General features: G+C 32.7%; 2 protein-coding genes across 7 annotated transcripts in view; one reads left to right on the plus strand and one right to left on the minus strand.

Moving 5' to 3' along the window:
- METTL21A (methyltransferase 21A, HSPA lysine) overlaps positions 1-23139 on the minus strand; it is a 93389-nt gene that overhangs the window by 34632 nt on the left and 35618 nt on the right. The gene's annotated exons all lie outside the window — the stretch shown is intronic.
- Positions 1-23139, plus strand: part of CREB1 (cAMP responsive element binding protein 1) — a 64720-nt gene that overhangs the window by 25151 nt on the left and 16430 nt on the right. For 4 of the 6 annotated variants that reach the window (XR_014018153.1, XR_014018154.1, XM_081262289.1 and 1 more), the window contains exons 4-8: positions 196-237; positions 7621-7721; positions 9524-9666; positions 13575-13757; positions 15646-15796. Coding sequence is in view for 4 of the 6 variants with exons in the window: in XM_081262289.1 (XP_081118415.1) it covers positions 196-237; positions 7621-7721; positions 9524-9666; positions 13575-13757; positions 15646-15796 (620 nt within the window). In the remaining 2 variants the exon portion in view is untranslated. Of the gene's footprint in view, positions 1-195; positions 238-7620; positions 7722-9523; positions 9667-13574; positions 13758-14746; positions 14810-15645; positions 15797-23139 lie in introns of those variants that run through there. The other 2 variants (XM_081262290.1, XM_081262291.1) reach the window with 2 other exon arrangements.

Consider the following 23139-nt stretch of genomic DNA (forward strand, 5'->3'; position numbering starts at 1 on the left):
TTGTTCCTTTGGTTTGATCTCCAAAGGAACTTTAGACCTCTGAAGTGACTACTCTGTGTAACTATAGGGAACCAAGAGCAGTATAGGATATTTGCAACTGAGCTTATTGAAATTAAAAAAAAAAAAAAAAGACTTGAACATTCATTCAAGTAGGCCATAACCCCAGCCTCCCATTTCATATTTTTTGCTTCACAGTCTTCCTGTAAGGACTTAAAAAGACTTTTCTCCGGAACACAGGTGAGTCCTAGGTCCTAGATTTGAAGAGAACTATTATTAGAAAGGAAGGTGAGAAATTACTGTTTATGTCTTTGTCCTTCTCTATAAACATGGAATTTCATGGTTTCAGTAATAGTCTTAGAGGTCTTCGGATCTAAGCCAAACTTGTTGACTACCTACCCCTTACTTTATTACTTGTATCCCCTATATAACATTTCCCTTCCAAATTGTAGTCCAGAATTACTTGAATACTTTCATAGAAAGGAAGCTGTATCTCTTGGCATAATCTATTTAGAATTAGGGGTGATTGCTAAAATGTTCTTTCCTGTGGTTAGCCAGAATATCTTTCTAAAATTTTCACCTGGTGGTCCCATTTCCATCCTTTTCTGTTGAACTGCTCTCTCTTCCCCCATTTCCCTCACCCTTCCTATTTATAAGAAAAATTTCAGACTGGACAAAGTTTTGTTTTTCTTCAGGCTTTATATTATATGGTATACCTTTGGTATTCCTCTTTACCATCCTGGTTGTTTTCTACTGAGTGAGAATTGTGTTTTCCTTGAGTCTGATAGCCAGAACTGCTTAATATCTATAGAGTGGGGAGGTGTCCCCTCTCTCCTGGAAGCATTCTATTAATGTCATCAAAGGACAAAAGAGATTTTGTCAGCCATATTATACTGATCATTGAGCTACTATTAGTTCCTCTACTTCATTCTGTCCTTGCACTTTCAGTTTCTTTCAACTCTTTACTTAAGCAGTGGGGATAATGTTTCCATGTGAAATCAAGTTGGATGAATTTCCATAAGATACCGGGAATAGACTTTGTTAGTAAGTAGGAGATAGTATTTCCAAATAATTATAAAAGAATTTGATGTTTCTGTGGAATCACAATGACTGATTCCTTCGCCTTAGTTTTTAATTCATTGAATGCTACCTTAGCATTCTCTATATTCTTCTGTTACTAATTCCCCACCCTGTCTTCTTCTTGATGACAATGAAAAGAACTTGGCCTGCTAATCAGTCAGAACACCTAAATTCTAGATCCAGTGTGCATATTTGTAAGTCAAATGACTTTTTCATGTTAGCTTTTACTTTTTACTTTTTCAATTAAAGAAGAAAGTCTTGCTGTGAAAAAGATTACAATTTTTGGTTATAATATATGATTTAATTGGTTATATTCTTAATTCTAATGTTGGCAATATAATTTAATTCTGAGGATTATATAAACATTAATAGAAATATGTATTCATATTTTCAAGAACATATTTTACATTAAGGTGAATTTACAAAAGAAATGTTGAACTTCTTGAAACCTAGATTCTATAAATAGAGATACAATTATACACTTTTTTTTTCTTTAAAGGGCCTCAATGGTCACTTCAGCTGGCTAACAGAAATAATTATTAATAAGTAGGCTCTAATGTCTGTTTTTCCTAGGTCATAATAAAGCTACATTTATTCTGCAAAAAATTAAAATAACTAGGAAATAATTTACATCAGAAGAGTGATCAAACAAGAATAGAAATTGCCCCTCAAACTTCTATATGAGAGAATATTGGAACATAGCAAAATTTCCATATTATGCATGATATATACTTCTTTTGATGGGACGAATAAGATATTAAGACTTCTGTTTATATATTTTTGTTTAAAAATATTAGAAACTAAGCTATAATGATATTTCATACACAGCTTGACTTTTGGTACTCTAACTTTATTCCTATGTACACGCATAAATTCCCTCACAGATTGTGTGAGAATGCTCACAGAAATACTGGGAGTTGCATTGTGTATGGGGGTTGACAGTGGCATTCTCATTTTACATTCATTACTTTTGGCCACATTTTACTATAGTGCAGTTTAAATGTGAGAGAGGATTCACAGATTATATTACTTACATCCATTTCGTCAACAAATGTTTATTGATCACATCCTATGTGCCAGTCATTGTTCTAGGTGCTATCAGACAACAGTGAACAAACAGTACATCTCTATTCTCATGAAGATCACATTTGAGTGAAGAGAGACAGACTATGAAAAAATAAAATATGTCAGGTGATGATAAGTGCTGGAAAGATTAATAAAATGATAAAGGAATAGAGAAAGACATGAAGGGCAAGGATGTTTAATTTTATGGAAGACAGCAGTAAAGGTGGCTAAGCCGAGAAGATAACCAAAGCATATCCAAAGATTTGGAAATAAGAGTAGACTAGGATATCAAGGAATAGCAAGGTGTTTCTGGAATAGAGTAAGCAAGGAAGAGAGTAGAGATGAGAATTTTGATAGTCTTTTTAATACTTTGTAATGTGGGGATAAAAGTAAAAGTTTGTGCAACATAGTCTATTATTATATAGCAAAGTATTTAAGAGTTGTTTAACTTCAGAATGGATTGCTTTTGGGTTTTTTGTTGTTTTTGTTGTGTTTTGTTTTTAACCTAAGATAATTTTTCCCAATTTTCTGATCTTTTCAATGATGGCAGGCAAGAACTTACAAGCGATATCTTACCTAAGATGTTTTTGAAAAAAGAAATCCATTTTAATTACCTTTCATGGGGGAAGTGCTATTTTAATCATGAATGTGATAATTTTTGAAAGAAACTTTTGCTGTGGAGATAGCATTTTGAAAATAGAAATTTGAAAATTTTTTTTTCTCTTGCGAACCATGAAAGTTTGCCTTAAATCTATGTACTTTAAGACTTAAATAGCTGGGCGCAGTGGTACATGCCTATAATCCCAGCAGCTGGAGGAAGAGGGCTGAGTCAGGAGGCTTAGAAGTTGAAAGTGCTAGTAATGCTGATTAGTGGTTAAGCGCTTCTGGGTTCAATCCCATTTTTTTTTTTTTTTTAATATACCCAAAGAATAGAAAAAGGAAAAAAAAGAAGAATTTCCTCAACTGTTCAGAAGACTTCTAGTTTTAGCAGGTGTTGAACTTAACTTATTAAAAATATGAAATTATAACACCACCTTCCTGTTGACTTGAAGCATGCAATAATTGACTTAAAGCCAGGGAGTGAAAATACACTAGATAGATTTCATTAATAACTAGCAAAATTTGTAGAGAAAAATGGAAAAGCGTTTTATTTTGTAAGTACAGTCTCAAAGTGTACTTTTGAGACTTAACTTTTGTTATCTACATATTCAGTTGAGTTCCCCTTTTCAAAACTAGCAAACTTTAAATCAACATTTAAATAACCTAAGCCCAGAATCATATTTCTGAATCACTTTTATAATCTTTTTAAAAGATTATATTATATATTATAAATATATTTATATAAATACTTTTATATACTTATATAAATATGTAGATACTTTTAAAATTTATATATTTATATAAACATAAACAAATCAGAGTTGAGAAATATAGAGCTAAAGCTTTATATCTATAAGTAGTGACTTGGTGTTTTGAAAATTTCTTGACTTTCAAAAATAGCCAAAATGAAAGACGTATCAAAGGAACTCAGGAAGAGATTAATAAGAGAGATGGCAAGAGGTGAGGGACAGAGGAAATTATACTATTTTTAGAATGAGATTACCTGTGATACTTCTAGTTGGAATATATGGTTGTTTTAAATCTGTTAAGTTTATATTGAACTATAATTAATAACTATAAAATGGATTTTTGATATGATTTTTATTCTCAAGTATGGGTTCAATATAATTTTTGTTTCTAAGGATTTAAGTTTTTTAGAGCAGTTTTAGGTTCACAGTAACATTATGGAAAATATAATACCCTCCCCACTGTATAGCCTTCCTCATGTTAACTTTCCCCACCAGATTGGTACATTTGTTAAAACTGAACCTACATTTACAACATTGCCCAAAGCCCATAATTGACATTAGGCTGCACTCTTACCATTGGTACATTACATGGTGGTTTGATTTCATTTAGGGTAGGAAGTGTTACATTCATTATGTGATATTGAATAGTCACTATTCTGTTTATATTAAAGAGTTAGTCACTAAATTGTGGTAAGTTAATTCTGTCTATCTGAATTGACTTTTTTTTTTTTTTAATCTTTTATCTTTGCAGTTCAGTAATCTAAATACTCCCTGTAAGGAAAGGAAAGCACCATTTTCATTTATTTGGGGATTTTGGTTTTTGCAGTATTGGATATTGAACCCAATATCCAATACTGGGTTTATCACTGAGCTACATTCCCAGCCCTTTTTTGTTTTTTATTTTAAGACGTCTTGCCAAATTAATGAGGCTGGCCTGAAACATCTGATCCTACTGCCTTAGGTTCCTTAGTTGCTGGGATTCCAGGTGTCTGCCATTCAGTGCAACATCGTTTTTTAGTGACAGAAACAAATGAAACTGCAAAAACAGAAGTTAGTTATTGTTTCTATACATTGTTGGGGCATTAACTAACTGTGAATGAAGTAGGGGATAAACAGATACTTCACAGCTTGAAGTTATCACGGAGAATTTGTGGCTATTAAAGAACATTTTGAATTCTGTTTATATATTAAAATTCTTGGATCTAGAATCTGTTTGTCCAAAGATAACGTAAATTTAGCAAAGATTTACAAAATGAATTATTAAAACAGACTACTACTGAAGGACTAAAGATAAATTATTTTAGATAATAGTTAATAAATATCCTGAAAAAATTGCTAAAATTGCTTTAATATGTTTTTATTTCTGTCTTTACCACGTAATTTAGATCAGAGAAGGGCAAAATTTCTACTAAGGGCCACAAATTCACTTCGAGGGGGAGGGAATCAAAGGCCACATATAAAAAAGCAACATCATTTCAAAATTATTATGTGGGTGGTTTATATAGCTTTTTTTAAATAAGTTTCAGCTTGGAAGAAAGTCCTCCTATGTTACTATATATCCTTAAGATATGGTTTTATCTCTAGCAGTTAGAAAAATGCAAATCAAAACTACACTGAGACTATCTCACTCTAGCCAAAATGGCAATTATCAAAAACACAAGTAACAATAAATGTTGGCAAGGATGTGGGGGAAAAGGTACACTCATACATGCTGGTAGAGCTGCAAATTGGTGCAGCCACTACAGAAAGCAGTATGAAGATTCCTCAGAAAACTTGGAATGGAACCACCATTTGACCCAGTCATTCCACTCCTCAGTTTATACCCAAAGGACATAGCCACATCAATGTTTATAGCAGCTCAATTCACAATAGCCAAACTATGGAACCAACACAGTGTCTTTCAACAAATAAATGATAAAGAAAATGTGCTATATATACCCAATGGACTATTTCTCAGCCATAAAGAAGAATGAAATTATGACATTTACTGGTACATGGATGAGCTGGAGACTATCATTCTAAGCCAAATAAGTCAATCCCCCAAAACCAAAGGCTGAATGTTTTCTCTGATATACAGATGCTAATTCATAATAAGGGATTGGGGCCGTGGTGGATTAGACAGAGGCAAATGAAGGGAGGGGAAAGGGATATTGGGGGTAGAAAGGATAGTAGAATGAATTGGATATTATTACCCTATGTGTATATATGATTACATGACCAGTGTAATTCTACATCATGTACAACAAGAAGAATGAGAAGTTGTACTCCATTTATGTATGATGTGTCAAAATGCATTCTCCTGTCATGTGTAACTAATTTGAACAAATAAAAATAATTTTTTTAAAAAGGTCATTATATAAGAATGGGCATATATAAGTGAAGCAGAGGGCAAAGAAAGAAAGCCACAGAGGAACTAAGTAGATTCTGAGTGCAGTATTAATAAAGGTAACAACTGTTTATCAGTACCGTCCACTTTGAGTTTAGTCTTGTTCCTTGAATTTCTAACTCTCTGCTAAGACCTGTTCACAGATCCGTTATCTATGAGAAAGTTTATGCAGATGCTGTGTTGAGTGGGCTAGTTACAGCAGCTACAACTAATAATTGGGAAATTTTCCTTCATGTTCCTTTGGCAGTACTTTGTAGCATTATTACTCTGTTGAGAATTATAGATTGAATTCAGCCTTGCCCATCATTTCTGGATCCATTAATTGTTGCCTGCTGATTCTTAGGTCTTTCAAACTAGGCTTCATATACTTTAAAGTTTGATGGACATATTACTTTACTATAGGTGTATTTTACAAAGCATTACTAGATTTAACTGATTTCTTTGTAAAGTGAATGTCTATTCTCTAGAACCCTTAGGCTCTGACTGCATACAGAATATCTTTGGAATTTCTCAAGTATCTTTGAAGTACTTAAGATTTTTCATATTGCCATGGTCATATATTTTGATGTGGACCTAACCCACACAGATCCCTTTGTCTTGGCTAAATCTAATTCTAATTCTGATAGCATCATGTGCACCTCTTTCGGAAAAGAATATATGACCCCTACAGTTTAGCCTACAGAAATCTGTAAATATGAATTTGACAGACAAGTACATTTAGGTGAGAGAACTTCTAGTTTAGAAACAGTCTAAAAATGCTACTGGGTTGTTACTTCTGACAGTACTGGTTTCAGACTGAAATAGTCTGGAATGAGACTGGAAAGAACCACCAAGATTTTGATGCTGGTAAGGATGTCTAAAACAGAGATGCTAAGTATTAACAAGAGTTTTACTTCTTCATAGCTTTGTTACTTGGGTGAGTTACCTAACCTCTTTGTGCTTTAGTTCTATTATCTATAAAATGGATATAGTACTAGTAACTATCTGGTGCCTGATGTTACTGTACTAAGTAATGTACTATATATGAATATATGCAAGTGCTTTAGTATAGCACCTGACACATAGTAAATTTTCAGTAAATTCTTTTTTCTATTATCCCATGTAAAATCTTTATTCACATATTTTCATTTATTTTCAGTCTAGGGATGCTTACCAGAAATGCATGATTCTTTACCTTGGATTTTAGCTTAAAAAATAATTGTAGAATGCCAACTTTTAAACATGTCTATATGAAACAGGATTTTTCCCTAACTTGCTAGAAACAACTGGGGAATGTGGTGAGGGATCATTAATTTTATTTGTACAATTTTAAGTAGCGCATAAGTGTTTGCATCAGAGTTAAAGGGGAAATGTTTGTATAGTCTCTATATAGACTTCTGAGCAAATATTTAGTCATTCCTTCCCTAATGTCAGAAACCTTGTTTAAGTTGGCAGTCTTGTCCTAACAGCTGACAAGAAAAAACTGACAAATAATACTGATGAGTTCAGGATTGATTACATGGAGTCTTGAAAGAAATTAAAGACAGATGTTTTCAGGACAAATATTTTAGTTTCTCTAAATTCAATTTAAATATTCTATAAGTTAAGGGGAAGGGAGAGTGGTTTTTGCTGTTGTCTACCATTAAAAACCTAACCATGTATAAGACTTAAATATATGTATTCTTTTGTATTCAACCTTAAAGTTAATGAAATTTTTTGGAAACTAAATTTGATTATCAAAATCAAGTTCTTCTTTATTTTCAGATTTCAACTATTGCAGAAAGCGAAGATTCACAAGAGTCAGTGGATAGTGTAACTGATTCTCAAAAACGAAGGGAGATTCTTTCAAGGAGACCTTCCTACAGGTATGAAATTTAATAATTAGAACTTGGGATCAAAGATGTACAGGAAGCCTTAGATAGTTGCAGGTAAAGATATTTCAGAAGATTGGTTTACTGATCAAGCCAGTATTATAGGTGATTTATCTTTATCTCAAGTTATTTCCCAAATATGTTTATCATATAGAATAAGCTTGTCTTATAAAATAAATTGTTCTTAACTCTGAGCATTTCTGGATAAACACTACTTTTTTCTGGTTCTGTTTTTGTAGACTGCTGGGTGCTGCTTTTTTATTGAAAAAATACATTTGATAGTTACTGGATTTTCTAGTTACATGTCAGTTCTGAGGCTGTTATTCATCTACGTGGCTACATGTTTACAAGCCATTTTTATGCCATGATACTTAGCAGATAAGTATTTAATAGTTGTTTTAGGGTGATGCTTTGCTAACATTCTCTAATTTTAGAGGCACCATACTATGCTTTTTGTTTTCAGCTATAGATGTTGCTTAGTCCATGCTTTGTCTCCAAGGTAGACAAAAACCATTCGTCATATGTAGAAACATCTGCAGGAAGGACAATTCCAAAAATATTGATAAATTTACCTTAGAGTTTAATGAATTATAATTTAGAGTTTAATGACTTATAATTATCTTCCTTTTTATTAGTCTAACATTTCTATTTATGTATATGCCAATTTTTTTGAAGAGGTGGTTGTCACTCCCTGCTCCCACTTGTTTAGCTACTAAGCCAACCCCTTTCTCTATCCCCACATTTGGATTAAGGATCCTAAGTAAATATAAATAAATTGATTTTGAGGGCTTAACTTTTATGATACTAGATATATGTTGTATGCTTTTATGCTAATAGTTTCTATTGTTTTAAATATAACTAGTGTTAGATTTTAACTTCAAAGTATAACTCATGATAGTATATATAACACCTTCAATCCTGAAGCAGATCCAGCCAGGTATGCATGTAGCTTCTCTATAAATTTTAGGCAAATATTAGCTATAGACCTTTTAACATGAGTTTTTTATTGAAAAATATCCTAATTTTTCTTAATTGGCTTGTAGCCTACATTGTAGTAAAGGTCATTTAAATAGTAACACCTTAATGATCAATTAAAAGATGCTTTTAATTGATTAAAATTACATGTTGTATGGAATCTCAACTAAGTTTATTTATTGTATTTCCTTAAGTCTAGATTTTTCTAGTAGAACATTATGTAAACCTAGAGACGTAACAGTTATTTGACTTCTATCTGGGAAATCTACTTGGGAAGTCCAGAGAAAGAGTTATTACAACTCCCCACTATGGCACCTTTAGTTTAAGTTTATGAATTCCTGAAATCTTGTGTCTTGATTATAGTATGGTATCTACTAAAGTTCTTAATATATATGTGTAAGGCTGGAGAAATAGGAATTAATTGATAATAGAAGATGCATTTTTTTATTGGAACAACTTTCTATCTTTATAGTGATAAATTTATATCCAGAGGAAGTACTTGAAAAGCACTCTTCTTGGTCTCATTTGGCTTGATATTTTTAGCAGCAATCTAGCTGAAAAACATAGAAGTTGTACTTATCAAATTTTCAAGTGACAGAACCTTAACAGATAAGTACCCTCATGGATAGGAAAATAAATAAGCTGAAACAAACAGGATAAAATGGTAGTGATAACTGTAAATTGTCTGAAGTTGAGTATAAAATAACAATTTTTAAATTTCTGTTCTAACCACCTTTCTGCCAATTTTCTAATCTTTAACTACTATTTGTATTTAGACAGTAAATTTTACTTTTAATTAAGATAGTTCTCTATTTTTCTAGGAAAATTCTGAATGATTTATCTTCTGATGCACCAGGAGTGCCAAGGATTGAAGAAGAGAAGTCTGAAGAGGAGACTTCAGCCCCTGCCATCACCACTGTAACGGTGCCAACTCCGATTTATCAAACTAGCAGTGGACAGTATAGTGAGTAATAGATATTTCTGTTTTGTAAAGAGAAAAGAAAAGTTAATGTTTTATTCTCTTTAAGGGAATTATGTAATTTCCAATTTTTTTCTCATTCTTACTGCCACTTTATTTCCTCTATTGTTTAATATGCAGAGGTCTATATGTAATAGGAGTATTTTCTTCAGAGTTTTATTTAGGATTACTCAATTATGTGAGCTGTTTACACGTTCCTTTGTTTTATGCAGATGCATAATCTGAAGTTTTTTGAAGAACTAAATGAACCTCTATAGATTTTAGTCCTCAGGCTGGGAATGTAGTTCAGTGATAAGTGTGCTTACCTAGAATGTATGGTTCCTGGATTCAATTCCCAGTACCAGCAGCAAAAAAAGATTTTAGTTTTCACATAATATTCAAAAATAGCATGAGTTTTTTCAGATAAAGGAAAAAAAAATTATACCTTGACTATGTTTAAGGCCAAAGATGCTCTTACTATTCATCTATTTTAATACTTTATCTTACCTTCCAAAAGTTGCATTTAAAAATATTCATATTTAATAATGTTTCAAGGGGGGGTGGGGTTGACTTTGTTGTAGTCTGGTAGCACATTCAGTTATTATTTCTTTTCATGTAAAAGGTAGTATAGCAAATTAAGATTATGTAAACACAAGGAAAATTAACTGGATACTTGGTTTTTTGGCTCACAAAAAGCAAAGGTTTCTATTACAAAATTATTCAAATTTTCATTTCATGATGTCTCTATCTGGCACTTAGAGGTCTCTTCTTATCTCTTACTTTTTCTTATCTTTCATTGTAAAGTACTTTCGAATTTTGCATTTTCAAATGCATTTGTGTGAATGGTACTCTTTTATTTACTCAATACCTTTTCCTTTTAGTGTGCCTAATGCTTGACACCTAGGTTACTTTTTGTTTTTTAATCCAATGTCAGTTTGCCTAACAGTAATTTGCATTCTGTCTTAAAAACAGATTTCTCAAGTAGCAAACTTTTTAGCTCTCTCAGAGCTAAAATTTTTGATAGTCAGACCAAGCTACTGGTTTACTATTAAAACTCAGTAAGCTTAGTTATTCTTTTTTCCCTTAAGTTTCTTATTGACAGATGCAAAGAGGTACATATCTGTACCTCTGTGTGTGTGTGTATGTGTGTATTTTTTTTTGCTTTGTGTCCAGGTAAACATCTTTATTCAAGATGTGATTTTACAACATTAACACATGACTTTTATTTTTGCCTACTTTAGCATCCTGGGGTATAACATTCCCTTTGGTAACAGATTCACTACTGGAGGACTTTCTAGTTCTCACTTGAACTAGAAAGTATGCTTTTTAGGAAACAGACATACCAGAAATCTGAAAGACGGAAGTGAAATTTAGAGAACTCCCATTATCCCCCTAAATGTCTAATTTTGCACACCCTTTTCCAGCTATCAAAAATAATTTCAAGAGATTAACATTTTGAGATTTTTAAAGCTTTATTTTTATTTCTTCTCTGTATGTGCACACACAGTTTTTGATAGAACTAGTTGATTTTTCATTAAGGAACAATATAACTAATACATTTACAACAACATTTATAATTCTTAGCTCAAAAAATGAACATGTCACAATTCAAGTGGTAAAGTGTTAGAGTGTTAATAAAACTTAAAATGTTCCTCTTCAATAGTAAGGTGAAATATCCCTTTGTTCCTTCTGTTTACATACACATGTTGTCTTATACATTTACATGTTGTATGGAATCTCAACTAAGTTTATTTATTGTATTTCCTTAAGTCTAGATTTTTCTAGTAGATCATTATGTAAACCTAGAGACATAACAGTTTTTTGACTTCTATCTTTTCAGTTGTGTTTTATTGAAACTCTCAAATCCTTTTGGAATAATCAAATGTATAAATCAATGTTATATAGGAAAATATGTTCAGTAGGACCAGACTTCAGTTTTGAAAGTACTTTGATATACATGACCTTATTTAATGCTTACAGCAATTATATTTTGTGGCTACAACTAGATGTGTTTATTTTACAGAAGAGATAAGAGAATCAAGTAATGATTTAGTAACAGAACTTGGACTATAGCCCAAATATTTTCAAGTGTAGTTTTTTTTTTTTTTTTTTTCCTTTTCCAAGTATAGTTTTTTTTCTTCCTTCCTCCCACATTGAATTCATGGCTATAACCAAAAAGAAAGAAATATTTTAAACAGAATAGAATTTGCATATTAACTCTGTATGTGAAATTGTAAATTAATTTTGTTAACCTTCTGATTCTCTGAAGTAATCTTACAGAATTAGATTAATTCTTATATATTCCAGTATTTCCCCTGGTCTGAGATTTACTAAAGTGGATGGATTATAAATGCCAATGTCTTAATGTCCACAAGTATTATTTTGCTAAACTAATCATTTGAGTAGTGAATAATCAGCTTTACATGTACTGATTGATGACTTAGTATATTATAGTTTCCCAGAGCTTACAGGCAGTTGATCTCAAACTAATTCCCTTCTAATGGACAGTACTATATTTGAGTCGGATCTATTGATCTCATATTTTTTACTTGTCTCTTAATTCAGTTAAAACCCTTATGTGATTTTATATGTAATACTGTGATTTTTTTTTCCTCCTCCTCTTTCTGGAAAACCTGACCCTTAGCAGGGAGATTGTGAATGAATTAAATTTCTTAATGTTAGTATCTGTGTCTTCCAAGAAAAAGAATAGCTTCTCTTTCTATTAACTTTTTCCATGTACTGTAGCATACAGGTGATTTCAGTTTTTATCAGGGATTAAAGCCAGGGGTATTGAACCACTGAGCTACATCCCCAGCCCTTTTTATTTTTGATTTTGAGACAGGGTCTCGGTAAGTTGCTTGGTGCCTTGCTAAGTTGATGAGGCTAGCCTTAAACTTGTGATCCTCCAGCCTCGGCCTCTGCCTCCTAAGTTGCTGGGATTACAGGTGTGCACCATCACACTGGTTGTTTTTGTTTCTAAATAATGATCTTGAGTTCTAATTTTAAGCTCCACAAGAGGTTTCTTGTGCTGAGTTCCATCTATTTTTCAGTTGTTTCATTGAGTGGGCTTTTGTTTGTTTGAGATGGTTCTGTGTTGCCAAGGATGATCTTGAACTCTTAAGCTCAAGTGATCCTTCTGCTGAGTTTTCCAAGTAGCTGGAACTACATACAGATGTGTGCACCACACCTGGATAATTGAGTAGACTTTTGATATATTTTATGAATTGCTAGAAGAGATAAATCGAATGCACTGATGAGCTGCTTTATTGATTACATTTTTTTTTTAAAGAGAGAGGAGAGAGAGAGAGAGAGAATTTTTTTTTAATATTTATTTTTTAGTTTTCGGCGGACACACATCTTTGTTTGTATGTGGCGCTGGCTGAGGATTGAACCCGGGCCGCACGCATGCTAGACGAGCACACTACCGCTTGAGCCACATCCCCAGCCCTACTGATTACATTTTAAAATAACCATTTATTGGGTGCCTATTACAGGCCCACCACTGTGCTGAGAGCATAAAGTCTAGATTTTTAAAGGTAGAGAAGAAAAATCACATTTCCTACCCTCAAGTAATTTATTTAGTTTTTGCCCAACAAATATTAAACAATATATTATATGGTTAACACTAGAATAAAATAAAGTGTGGATCACAGGCAGGATATCCTTGTAACCAAATAATTCCAAAAGGAATTTGATATTTTCTCACTGTTTCTAAAAAATTATTAACAGAATTATATTATAAATTGTAATGCAGTTCATAGAGTAGTAGAAAGCTACTTGGGGATACCAAGATTCATTGTGATAATTTCTCCTAGATGATGCCTTACAAATTATTCTACATTGAATTTAGAGTGTCTTAAAGGTCTTACATGGTATTAATTAAACTTGTAACAATAAAATCCATTGGGTTTTAGTTGCCATTACCCAGGGAGGAGCAATACAACTGGCTAACAATGGTACCGATGGGGTACAGGGTCTGCAAACATTAACCATGACCAATGCAGCTGCCACTCAGCCGGGTACTACCATTCTACAGTATGCACAGACCACTGATGGACAGCAGATCTTAGTGCCCAGCAACCAAGTTGTTGTTCAAGGTAAGAGAATTCAGAATTCACAGGTGTGGTAAATTCTTTAAAAGATTAAAATTTTATAAACTCAGAAAAAGTAAGTATCATATTATAAAACACAACTAAAATGTAGTCAATTTTTCTTTGATATAGATAATATTTTCCATGAACTCTTCCATTATCCCAAAATTGGACCAAAATGTCATGGCATAAAAACAACTATTTTTAGAATTTAAAAATATAGTGTCTATCTGTAACACCTTTACTGTTTGGGAACAGGAGAAACAGGGTAGGTTAGAACAAAAAAATGAAATCAGAAGGCAGGAAAGATGGATTTTTAGATGTAATTCTGAATGGATCTGCTTTGTGACTGAGCAGGATCCAATTATTCTGGGCCTTTTTGTTTGTTTTTCATTTATCAAATGAAATTGCGCTAAATCACATAAGAATTTTGAAGGTCCACAATTCTGTTTCTCTTGTTTTTATTCAAAAGAAACTTAGGTCTTCTTTTCTGAAATTACTATATTTTGTATAAGAACATTATATTCCAAAAGACCACACACGAGTATGCAAGTCCACCGGTCTTGGAAGGAAAAGTAGTAGTTAAACCCTTGAGGAATTATAAAGTAGATTTTTTTTAATTTTAATTTTTTTGTTACATTTATTTCAGAAATATATGGATAGGAATTGACTATTTTTCATTGAATCTGTTTGAATATTTCAACAATATAATTTATGCCAGATTGGAAATTTGTAGATTGAGGAAATAATAATTTGTTTCTAAAAATATTTTCATTAATAATAATGCATTTTGCCTATGTTAGGTAGTGGCAGTTGTATCCCTTTGCCATGGATAATTACCTTTGGATAATCCTAAAACACTAACTAGAGAATCATAATTTATTTAAAGGGCCCTAGTGTAATTACAGAATATATTCTGTTTTTAAACAAATAATATTTGAAAAAGATATTTTGCTTATTAATGGGAATAAAACACCTTTTCACTTTACATGCAGGTACTCAAAAAATGTAAAGCAGGATGTCAGTGAATTTGAATTCTGAACGTCAGTTTGAAGATGGTAACATGTTTAGTATATAAATCTTTTCCACTCAAACTACACATTTTAATTGATATTGATATCTAATATGAATAATTTTATATAAAGACCTTCAAATTCTCTCAAATGTTAGGTTCCTTATTCTTAGGAGAGAATATTAAGCTGATACTAGAAGAAATTTGACAAACAGTGATTGTTTCTTTCACAAATGGTGGATTGTTTAGTTAGGAAATTAAAATTTAAGAGTTTATCTAGCCATTATCATTTATATTAAAACAATGTTTACAAATAATATAATTGGCATCAATTAGTACACTTTTTCATACTTTCAGTTTTGTTTGAATTAGAAGTTTACAATAGTTGACCATAATGCTTTATTTTCTCTTCCATTTTGCTATTTTATGAAAAATCATGGTCGTTTTTATGTCGTGGCAAGAGTCTACTTGAAATTTTTTAATATGAATTTACCAATATCAAAGGAAGACATTGAGGACTATACTCTATCTAGGAAGATCATCCAAGCTGTGCCCTACTTCCCTTTTAGACTTAAGGTTGGTAAGCATGTTAACAGAATAGAACTACATTCCAATGAAAGATAAATATAAGACCCAGCAGACATAGGTTTAGATGTATTTCACCTGAGTGTCTATACTAATAAGTACATTAAACTGGGGTTTATTTCTCAGTAATGACCCAAAGAGTGCTGATTTTTTTTTTCAACATTTTAGCCAGAATCATCTGTTCCTTATTGTTTCTTTTCTAATTCAAAAAGTATGTTCAGACTGATGATTAACACACACAGCTGAATCAAGTCACTTCACTTCTGTGCCTTACACCTTGCTCACCATTCTTTTCAGCTGCCTCAGGAGATGTACAAACATATCAGATTCGCACAGCACCTACTAGCACCATTGCCCCTGGAGTTGTTATGGCATCCTCCCCAGCACTTCCTACACAGCCTGCTGAAGAAGCAGCACGAAAGAGAGAGGTTCGTCTAATGAAGAACAGGTACATATAATCCATTTACTTAGATTGTTATGGGTTGAGTATGTCCACAAATTCTGCCAAATGTGTTTTACAACTGATAACAGGATCTTTGCCTTGAATTCCACCACCACCATCCCCCAGAATTGATGGATCTTACTAAAACTTCTTTATTTAATAAGTTGCATGTGAAATGACTAATGAGATTATGGGTCAGTCTTTAATAATAAAGTAGTTTTCTTTCATGCAGTTTCCTCACAGGAGATTTAATATGCAGCTTTGCTATGTTTGTATTTTGCTCCAACCAACTAGCTAGATTATTTACAAATTTTTTCATGAGTAGTATTGTTCATGTTCAAGAGCATCAGATATGTGTATTAACATTAAATGTTAAATTTTATTAAATTTATGTATAATAAAGTAAATGTATCAATGGCCAATATTTTCTTTACTCAAAATAGTAACTTAATACCATGTTACTGACAGAAACCTCAAAATAGTTATAGTTCTTTTTTTTTTTTTTTTAAGAGGGAGTGAGAGAGGAGAGAGAGAGAGAGAGAATTTTTAATATTTATTTTTTAGTTCTCGGCAGACACAACATCTTTTTTGGTATGTGGTGCTGAGGATCGAACCCGGGCCACACGCATGCCAAGCGAGCGCGCTACCGCTTGAGCCACATCTCCAGCCCCAGTTATAGTTCTTGAATGAGGAAAATTCTACTTATCAAAATCTGTGACATGTAGACAAAGCCATTTTTAAATGGTTTTGACATCAAAATAAAAGTACCCTATTTTTGTATTGGGGATTGAATGCAGGGGCGTTCTGCCTCTAAGCTACATCCCCAGTCTGATATTTGTTTATTTGTTTGTTTATTTAGAAACAGGGTCTCCCTAAGGTGCCCAGGCTGGCTGGCTGGCTTATTTATTTATTTATTTATTTACTTATTTATTTATTTAGAGGCAGGGTCTCCCTAAGGTGCCCAGGCTGGGTGTTCACCCTTGCAATTCTGCCTCACCCTCCCTGTTTGTTGAGATTACAGGCTTGTTCCCACATGCCTCATATAGTTTTAAGATTTTAATATGAAAATGACTAAGACAAACAGAAAAAAATGAAAATAAAGATGTATGAAGTTATAAAATGTTTTAAATTGGTGACAATATTCTACTTTTTACCCCAGGATTATTCAAATTCATGATAAAGTCAAAGAAACAGATTGAATTTGGAAGATAAAGCTTGGTGTCTTGCTCCACCCTTGCTGTGACTTTCAGAGAACCTATTAATCTTCTGAACCTCAGTTTTCTCCTTTGTAAAATAGGATTCCACAATCTACTTAAAGTGTTGTTCTAAGAGTCAAGTTAGATTATTTCTCTGAAAGTACTTTGTAACCACAGTGGTCTGAAACATAAATTTTTTTTTTCTTGAGCAATTTCATATTTCAGCAGATCAGTCTCTTTGTTTCTAAAATATTTTTAGCTGTCACTGTATTAATAAATTATTATCTAAGCTATGAGCAATGGCAGAAGCATTCTGGGATTAGGGGAAAAGTTGCAAAGGAGTGGAGTGACTTTATTTTATTTGTTCTCTATCAACCAGTGATTTTCTTTATAAGTATTTAAATTATAATTTTAAACAAAAGTATAAAAGCTGCATTCTTATTTAAATGTATTTTAAAATATAAATTAAACTATGCATTATTTAAATATTCTCAGTTTTAAAGTACTCATAAGGATGCTTACCCCTTTTTAAAATTAGAAACAATTCTCTTTTAAGAAGTCTCCAGCAAAAGCTTGGTTATAAAATTTAAAAAACAGCACTTACTAAAGAAAATAGTTTAAAGCACACATAGCAGAGCGATCAGAAAATAAGTCCTTTTGATTACTAAAAACAGCAGAAGAGGGGACAGGGTTGTGGCTCAGTGGGCAGAGCCCTTGCCTAGCATTCATGAGGCATTGAGTTCGATCCCCGGCACCACATGAAAATAAAGGTATTGTGTCCATCTACAACTAAAAAAAAAAAAATTTAAAAAAGGCAGAAGAACTTTCAGATTATATCTATGTAGTTTGCCTCTGTGGGACAAAAAATGTTTCCCTCTAGTGGGTGTGGTGGCTTATGCCTGTAATCCCAGCAGCTCGGAGACTGGAAAAGGAGGATCGTGAGTTCAAAGCCAGCCTCAGCAAAAGCGAGTCGCTAAGCAACTCAGTGAGACCCTATCTCTAAATAAAATACAAAATAGGGCTGGGGATGTGACTCAGTGGTTGAGCGCCCCTGAGTTCAATCCCTGGTACCAAAATAATAATAATAATAATAATAATAATAATAATAATAATAATAATAATGTTTCCCTCTTATTCAGAAAAGACTACAGAGGCAATATAATTGTAGTCATGATTTGGACTTACTTTTAATCCTTTCCAACAGTTGGATAAACTCTAGTGTCCTTTTGAAGGAACAAAATAGGAAAAATTTTTTCTATAGTATGTAAGAAGGCAGCAGTATTGGTTCTTATCTACTGTTACTTAGAGGCCAACCTAGAGCACTGCCCATTTGTGAAAACTTGTTCTTTTAGCAGATCAAATTTCTTTTTTTTCCTTCATATTTGTAGCCCTCTCTACGATCCCCATCCTACCTCTACAACACATTCCAAGTTATGGAGAGGGCTTCAGTTCTTTACAAGCTTTTTTAAAATGACATCTATAGGGAAACCACCTGATCATGTACTCTGGTAAAATACTTTTGTTTGAATTTAGATATAGTACTTTAGTTTCCTTTTTCCTTCATTATCAGATGACTGCTTTTTGAGCTTTCAGTCAAATCTGGCTATTGTGACCATCATACCATGCAAACTCACATACCAGGTACATACCCACATTCCAAAACACACACTTGGCAGATCCAGTAGTCTCTTTTTTGTTTGATTTCACCTCTGTGAAGAATATACCACTTTTGGCTGCTCATTCACCCAAAATACTTCTTTGGTTTATTCACCACCTGGTTTTCTGACTACTTTTCAAATTTCATCTTGGAACTTTCATCCATAGTCATGTATTTCAGGTACCAATATATGCAGGTATCAATAATTCTATATATTCTGATATTGACCTTTCCTCTGAGGTACTGTTTATTAAGTTCTATATTATGTATGGGCAGTTCTAGATTCTTTATATACATTATTAATTCTTCTACAGTGAGGTGGAATTTTATTCCCACAGATACCAGAGAGAAGTTGAATGTTGCCAAACATCACAGTTTTTAAGAAGCTGGTAGAATTGAGATTTGATCATGTGTCTGCTGCCAAAGCCTGTTAACATGCTACTTCACTGCTATGATGCTCTTACTAGAGCACACGGCAGTGGGGTGGATATGTAACAAGGAAGTGAAACATGGAATGCTTTCTTAGGTATTCATTTTGCTCACAGATTAGAGACAAGTAAAAATTATTTTTAAGGTAATAATAAAAGATTCACACTACAGTAGTTGATTTGGGTTGTGACCCCAGAATCCCCATAAATTTCCTTGCTTATAGTGAGTACTCTTGACATATTCACCAGAAATAATGTCTCCTATATACATCAAACATAACCTGTATTAAACTAAGCTTGGACAGGAAAAGTTTGGACTCAGAAATTCTACAGTCTCCAAATAGCCATTTATTCCAAAATGAAAATAAGTGGTAAGCATTGTGAAAGAGGAAATATAAATGGTTGTTGTATTTATTTGTGTTGCTACAGTAACAATCACAAAATCTCAGTATCTTAGAACACATATTTCTTCCTCATTTATAAGTTACATTTTGACAGCTGCAAGTCACTTGCCCATGGCTCTTCTTCACATGCTGTCTATTTCATGAATCCCAGCCCCAAGGAGCAGCAGCACCTCTGAGAGGAGCCTTTGACAACAGGAAAAGGGCAATGCTTTTTAAAGCGTCTGCTTGACTATGGTGAACAACATGTCTACTTGTGTTCCATTGGACACAGCACAGACAAGGACAAGCCCAACGTCAGCAGACTGGATGGGAGCTCTTTCCATAGGAAGCAAGGAGGGGAAAATTACAAAAGTAATATAATTTACTACCTTTGCTTTTATATAACATTAGCGTGCACAGGGGGTTTTAATAGCAGACTTTTAAGGACAAAAATAATAAAGAAAAGGTTAAATAGATTTATATAAAATAGCAAAGCAAACAAACTGAAAATATTTTAACTGTGTCAGAAGACTAATGAAGATATGAAGGCAGATTCACAAATGATAGGGTAAACAACGTATATTTGATATGAATTAAGGTACTTTCATTCAACTACATACAGCTGTTCATTAAGAAAGAAAATAGATGTATTTTTTTACTGAGATAGGAAGAATGTTCTTCATGGACAGAAGCAGATTACTTAAGAGTATATATGTTATCATTTTTTAAAATGTATTACACAGGTAAAACATGCTCATTATAAGTAAGTTAGAAAAGTATAAACTAAAAATATCAACTCTAATTGAACCATCCAAATTATTATATAGAGTATATTTTTCCTCGATACAAATAAAAACATATATTCATTTTTAAAATATTATTTTTTTAGTTGTAGTTGGACACAGTACCTTTATTTTTACTTATCTTCATATAGTGCTAAGGATTGAACCCAGTGCCACTCAGTGTGCTAGGCAAGCACTGTACCACTGAGCTACCACCCCAGCACTATATATACATTTTTAATAGATCAGTTTTAACCTTTTATTTTCAAATAGCTTTAGACTTAGACGTTGTAAAGATGTTTCCGATACCTTTTATTCAGCTTCCTGTATTCCTAGTATATTATATAAGCAGAATAACAGTTATCAAAACTAAGAAATACATTGGTATAAAACTATTAAGTGAATTATACATTTTATTCAGACTTATGCATTTTTTAATACCTATATTCCTTTTCTTTTGTAGAATCCAATCCAGATACCACATTGCATTTAATTGTTTCCGTTTCCTTGTGTTTCATAGCCTTTTGTATCTGACACTTTTGAAGAGTAGGGATCTGACTTCTTATAGAATATCCCTCATTTGGGGTTTGTCTGATGTTTTCTTATGGTTAGATAGAGGTCATCAATTTTGGGGAAAAAATCCTGCAGTGATTTATTGTGCCCCTCTTGCTACATCATATCAGGAAACATATACCAGTAGACTTATTACTGGTAATATTAACTTTTGATCAGTTGGTTGAAGTACTAATTTGTCTCCACTGTAGAATTTTTCTCTTTGTATATACTGCATTCCTTAGAAATGATTTCACTAAGTGCAGCCTACATTTAAGGGGAAGACTATCAAAGAATTTGTGGTCACATGTTATAACCAACAAAGTAGTTGGTTTTTTAAAGAAGATGCTTGGAAGCTATGTAAGTATCTCCCTGTAAGTTTTGCCCACTGATTTTAGTACAAGTCAAGTGTTCCTTATCCAAAATGCATAGAACTAGAAATGTGAGATTTCGGAGTTCTTCTGGTTTTGGAATATTTGTATAGACTTAGCCAATTGAGCATCTTTAATTGGAAAATCCAAAATCCAGAACTTTTAAGTAACGTGTCTGTTCCCAAGTTTCAGATTTTTTAAATTTGGGATATTCAACCTATATTCACCAGTGAATTATACCACAGTAATTATTACTATGGTATTCTCATGGGAATTTTCTATTTCTCTCATCCCTTCTACTTTTATTAACTTTTTTTTTCTGTAAGGATATTTTGTGCCTTCCCCCTTATTTACATCAATATAGACTCATGGTAACTGGGGGAGGTTATAATTCATTACTATCATTATTATATTATTCAGATTGTCCCAACTTTAGCCATTGGGAGCTCTTCCAGTTTGTTTTCTGTATCCTTTGAACATGCCCTGTACCCCCGCTTTTGCACCTTCCTCTCTTGCACTACTGGATTATCTGTACTCAATTTCATCTTGTTTTCAGAATCAGCCATTTTTCCAATGAGCCCTGTTCCTTTTTATTGGAAAATACTATTTAGAAACCAAGAACTGGGCACTAGATTATGCTATTTGCTACCAGGGTCACACTTGTATGGCCTCAACATAGAACTAGGAAATATGTGTATGCATACGTCCTTATTTCTATATCTATACATGTACACTAAAATGAATGGATTCATAATAACATCACTGACTAATCTATAACCACAGGGTTCATTTTAGCCTCCCCCTCTTTGCTTATTTGTAATTCTTTCTATGACAGAAACTAGGCTTACATGTTTGTTTAGCTCTAATGTACATGTGAAGCAGGTTCAGAGTTGATAATGAGTACCCCTGTGAGAAATAAATTTACCTAATTATAGTGCAATGTTTTATTTTCTTTTTGTTTTCAGTCTTGTAGTATTGCATGAAATTGCTGTTTTCCAAAGGTACTTGGGATTCCTTTTCTCCACCCTTCTTTAGTGAAGTTATATCAACATTAGATTTCTCATCATCTTCACTCAGTCTAGGATTCCCCAACATTTTGTTTTTTCTTCTTAAATTCACATACAGCTAAGTTCACTTTTTTTATATATAGTTTTATGGATTTTGACAGATGTATGGTATCATGTATCTACCCCCATAATGCCATACAGAACAGTAATACTGTCCTAAAAAATACTCCCTTGTGATACTAATCAGCTTCTACGCCTTCCCTGAATCCCTGGAAACCACTAAACGGTTATAGTTTTGCCTTTTCCAGAATTTCATATAAACAGAATCATATAGTCTTTTAGACCCACTTATTTCACCTAGAAAAATGTGTCTAAGATTCATTAATATTGTTGCAGGAATCAGTAGTTGGTGTTATCACTAACATTTCATTATATAGATGCACTATGGTTTTTTGTTTATTTTATCCTTTTTCATTTTGAAGTTTATTTTGGTTGTTTCCAGTTTGGGAGGAATATATTATTATATATATTTAGACAAAGGTTTTTTATATGAATTTTTAGTTTACTTGGGTAAATATTTAGAAGGAGGTTGGCAGGGTAGAATGTAAATATATATTTAACTTTTATTATAAATGCCCAGTTGTTTTCCAAAATGACTGTACCATTTTGTATTCCCACCAACAGTGTGTGAGAGTTCCAGGTTTTTTATATTGTTGCCAGAACTTGATATTATTAATTCTTTTTTTTTTTTAATCCTTACCCTATAAGGTATATAAATGGTGTCTCATTGTGGTTGTAATTTGCATTTCCCTTGTAACTACTAATGTTAAGCTTATTTGCCATCTGAATATTTTCTCTGTTAAAGTATCTATTTAGATCATTTGCCTACTTTTTATTGGGTTGGTATTTTTTTCTTTTGAGATCTTTATTCTGGATACAAGTCTTTTGTTGGATATGTGGTTAGCAAGTATTT

This window comes from Spermophilus citellus (assembly GCF_964194105.1).
Source record: "Spermophilus citellus genome assembly, chromosome: 11".
Taxonomy (NCBI): Eukaryota; Metazoa; Chordata; class Mammalia; order Rodentia; family Sciuridae; genus Spermophilus; species Spermophilus citellus.